Below are 4,466 nucleotides of genomic sequence, written 5' to 3' on the forward strand. Positions count from 1 at the left end.
TGGCAGCCGCAACTAAGGCCTAGAAATTCAGTTCGGACGCTATTGCGGCGCTAAAGTCGGGCGCTCGGCAAATTTAGCGGCCGCCGGAAAGTGCAGGCGAGCTCGCCGAAATTCAGTAGATTTGGCCAACTTTTTGGCCAAGCGCTGCAAAAGGCGTTGGAACCCTGTGTTCAGGCGCTAATCCGGCGATGCAGCCTGATAACGCCGATTCCGGGCGCAGCGCAGGTGCGATCATGTGGTGAGTGTCAGCAGACACCCTGACGCCGGCCAGCTCTTAAAGGGGGAAGGGTCAACTTTGACTGCAGCCACGCCCTGCATGCTGTAGCCCTGCAACTAGGCCTCAGGACTGGTTGTGTACCAAATCAACGCCTGGAGGTCATGGAGAGGGCCCGTGAAAGAGCCCAGCGGTTCTCTGAGCATGCGCTGGGTGTGCTCCTTCATGGGGTACGCAAGAGGAGACGGGTCGTGTGCCCGGCTAGTGGCAGGAAGGCTCCCAGGAGCCAGTTCAGGGAGGCGTGGACCAAAATTGCCCGGAGGGTCTCCTCCAACTCCGATGTTCCCAGGAGTGCGGACCAGTGCCGCAAGAAATACAATGACCTATGTCGGCTGGTCAAGGTGAGTACCCTTTCCAGTGTCCCCCTCATCCTTGCATGTGCACCTCCCATTAGGGCCAAAGGGACATCCAAGGTCTAATGCCCAGCCCTGCTGCCGCTGCAATGGCACTTGCATGTTAATCAATAGCTCTTTCTGCACTTATCACACTGTGCAAGCTATTCCACCATGGGAGGCCTCACACACAGCAACAGGGCACCACACTGTGCAAGCTATTCCACCATGGGAGGCCTCACACACAGCAACAGGGCACCACACTGTGCAAGCTATTCCACCATGGGAGGCCTCACACACAACAACGGGGCACCACACTGTACTTAGACGCCCTCCTTTCTCTTGCAGGCCAAGCTGGCGAGGAACGCCAGGAGCCTGCGTGTCACTGGTGGAGGCCCTCGCGATTACCAGGAGCTAACGGTTCTGGAAGAGAGGGTGGCCCGACTGCTGCGTCACCCGGTGATTGGGCCTGTGGCGCTCGGCGACGCCGACCCTATACTGGAACCCACTGGTAAGGACAGGACCGGGTGCACCTCTCTCCTTGCCCTCGCGCATCAGATCTACATCCTTCCCCACTGGCCGAAAAATGCGCATAATGCACCAGTGCGGCCTCCCTCGCTGTCGGCCTGTCCTCACTCTAAAGCTACACTTGTGCCTTCCTGCTTTCAGCTGGTGAGGAGGAGGTGCTCCCTGAAGCCCAGACAGCCAGGCCCTCGGAGGAGGAGGACGTCGAGGAGCAGCAGGAAGGCGCCACCTCGGGGGAACCCTCCTCCGCTCCAGGAGATGGCAATGAAGGGGAGACGTCTGGCGTGCCGGAGAGCCAGGGGGAGGCGGGGGAGGGGAGCCCCGAACCTGGTCCCAGTGGCATGGACGCACGCGGCAAGGCTCCGGCGGCACACCAGCCTTCTGCCCAGAGGGGGGAGGCGGTGGAGGGGAGGGCAGAACCTGGTCCCAGTGGCGTGGCCGCACGCGGCAAGGCTCCGGCGGCACGCCAGCCTTCTGGCCAGAGGGTGGAGGCGCCCTCCAGTCCGGACTCGGACGTCGCCCAGGAGGTGCGCCTCCTGGACGAGATGTCGGCGGCGTCGGAGCGGCGGCACGTCGAAATCATGGAGGTGGTGGCACAGATGCCTCACGCCATCGAAAGCCTCGCACAAAGTGTGGTGGCTTTCGGCCAATCCCAGGCCAGGGGCCTAGAGCAATTCGCAGCAGCGCACGCCAGGGGGGTGGAGCTCCTTGTGGCAGCGCATGAGAGGGGGGTGCAACAACTCGAGGCAGCGCAGCACGCCAGTCGCCAGCTGAGAGGTGCTGTGCAGACAATGGCACTGCAGATGCGGGCACATGCCGGCGCAGTTGGGGCACTGACTTCTGCCACCCTCGCACTGGCGCGGAGGCGTCGCCAGGCCAGCCGCCGCCCTGCTGCCGCACACCGGTCTGGCGACCAACAGTTTGGCGCGCTTGCTCCCCGGCCAGGCCGCCCGAGTGCACGTGTGTCTGGCGACCAGCGCGCGCCTGGCATCACCCACCTTGTCCCCATTGGTGCAGGCGAGCCTGCCACTCCCCCAGCCAGGGTGCAAGGAGCTGCTGCAGGCAGTGAAGAGGGCCACCCACAGCTGCAGCAGCCACCAGCCGGCCCCTCCCGGGCCCGCCCTCGTGTAGGCCGACCCCCAAGGGCATCTGGCGAGACGCCTTGTCGCCCTGAAGATCCTTCCCCCAGCCTCGCCACAGCCTCACGGCCCAGCTTGAGGCGCAGCAGCAGGACGGGCCGGGGCAAAAGACGGCTGTCGACAGACTCGCCCTCTCGCCACACCGAATAGAGTGTGTTGAGCGAGGGTTTGGGTGATGCGGGGGCTTCTGTTCTGGGGGGCATTATGTGGTTTGGTTTTATGGGGGTGTTTGTGTTGTGGGGGGGCTTGTTTTTGTTAGGCCAGTGAGGAAGGCCATTTGGATGGTGATGTTTTGTTAGTCCTCCCCAGGTTTTGGGAGTGACAGAAGTTTGTGACTGTTTTTTGGGGGTCTTCTCTGTTTTGCTCTTCCATGTGGGAAGGGCCCTGAGTTTTTGAAATAAAGATGTTTATTTATTCACCATGTGCAGGTGTCATGTTTCAAGTGGTTGTTGGGTTAACCGGCTGAGGGCTTGCGGAGCGGCTGCGTTCAGTGGCCCAGGCCATTCCCTGACAGGGGGCCTAGAAGTGTCGAGCAATAAGCCCCCGGCGGACGGCCCTTGGACCTTGTCGCTCCCTCCTGGCCTGGTGCTCCTCCTCCTCAGGGTCCTCCTGCTCATCCTCCTGAGGTGGTGGGGCAATGTCAGGTGGCAGTGCCTGAGTCCTGCGGATAGCCAGGTTGTGGAGCATGCAGCACACCACGACGAACTGGGAGACTCTAGCCGACGAATACTGAAGAGACCCGCCCGAACGATCCAGGCAACAGAACCGTTGCTTGAGGACGCCTATCGTTTGCTCTATTAGGTTCCTTGTGGCTTGATGGCTTTCGTTGTATGCCAGCTCCGCTGGGGTCCTGGGCGCGCGGAGCGGGGTCATGAGCCATCTGCACAAAGGGTAGCCCTTGTCCCCGATAAGCCATCCCCTTGGTGGAGGCTGTGCCTGGAACATGTCAGCCACAGTAGTCTGGCGCAGGATAAAGGCATCGTGGCTGCTTCCTGGGAAGCGGGCATTGACAGCTAGGATGCGCTGCCTGTGGTCACACACCAGCTGCACATTTAGGGAATGGTAGCCCTTCCCGTTGCGGTATTGCTCGGCATTGTGGATAGGTGCCCGCATAGCCACATGCGTGCAGTCAATGGCGCCCTGCACCATGGGGAAGCCCGCGATCCTGGCAAATCCGACTGCACGCTGCTCCTGCTTGTGTTGGGTCATGGGGAAGGAGATGAATTGGTGCCTCCTCGCGAAAAGTGCTTCGGTGACCTGTCGGATGCAGCGATGCGTGGCGAACTGGGAGATGTTCGCAATGTCCCCAGCAGCGGCTTGGAAGGAGCCGCTTGCATAAAAGCTGAGAGCCACCGTGACCTTCACTTCCACCGAGAGAGACGCCCTGGACATGAGCTGTGGCTGCAAATCTGCATGAAGCAGCTGGCAGATCTCTCCAACCACCTCCCTTCTGAAGCGCAGCCTCTTAACACAATGCGCCGCAGTCATGGTGAGATATGAGACCTGCTCCCGGTATTGCCTGACTGGGTAAGGCCTACGTTGGCGACGCCTAATGGCCCCTCTGCGTCTAGGCATGCCTGGCCCTCTCTCAAAGCGTCTGCGAGCCCTTCGCACAAAATGTAGCAACTGAGGGTTGGCCCCCCATGCAGCCCCCATTACAAAGTTCCAAACAGCAAAATCACAAGGATGCAAATGTCAAAGCACTGGCTAGAAGCCAAAAATACCTCTCCTATGGTGTCCGAAATCAGTAATCTCTGTGCCTTGCTCTCTGTGCAGAAATCCAAACCAGTCAAGTCATTGCAGCGAAATGGCTGGCTTTTATGGGTGAGTGGATGTGCCCTTTAATTAGCGCTCCCCGAATCCCACAGGGCCTCTGTTGAGTTCCATTTCACAGTTCTTAGCAGCGCCACGCCCACATCGGCCGGGCGCCACTGAATTTCCGGTTTGGGGCGCACAAACGGCGTTGCACGACGGAATGACGTCATAAGATGCGCGCGCAGCTGAGCGGGCGCTAACACTTTGCGCCGGCGCTAAAGCCCAGCTGAATTTTGGCGTAGGCGCAGATCCGGCGGTGCCCGGGCGCTAAGTGGATAGCGCCGGAAATCTGGCGTTAACGGCTGGCGCAAACAGCTGAATTTCTGGGCCTAAGACTCCGGCAAACGAGTGCTGCCGGAGTCTGCGCCGGCGCTTTAAGGA

The 4,466-nt window shown here is 60.5% G+C and overlaps 1 protein-coding gene across 1 annotated transcript; it reads left to right on the forward strand.

Moving 5' to 3' along the window:
* The first annotated feature begins 882 nt into the window (after positions 1-882).
* Positions 883-2,588, forward strand: LOC147120197 (uncharacterized). Its single transcript, XM_085983840.1, has 2 exons — positions 883-1,117; positions 1,276-2,588. The coding sequence occupies exon 2, from the start codon at positions 1,473-1,475 to the stop codon at positions 2,418-2,420; it is 948 nt and encodes a 315-aa protein (XP_085839966.1). The 5' UTR covers positions 883-1,117; positions 1,276-1,472; the 3' UTR covers positions 2,421-2,588.
* Positions 2,589-4,466: the final 1,878 nt, after the last annotated feature.

The sequence above is a fragment of the Somniosus microcephalus genome, chromosome 4 (genome assembly GCF_052327205.1).
Source record: "Somniosus microcephalus isolate GS21.2 chromosome 4, FLI_Smic_1.0, whole genome shotgun sequence".
NCBI classification, from domain to species: Eukaryota; Metazoa; Chordata; class Chondrichthyes; order Squaliformes; family Somniosidae; genus Somniosus; species Somniosus microcephalus.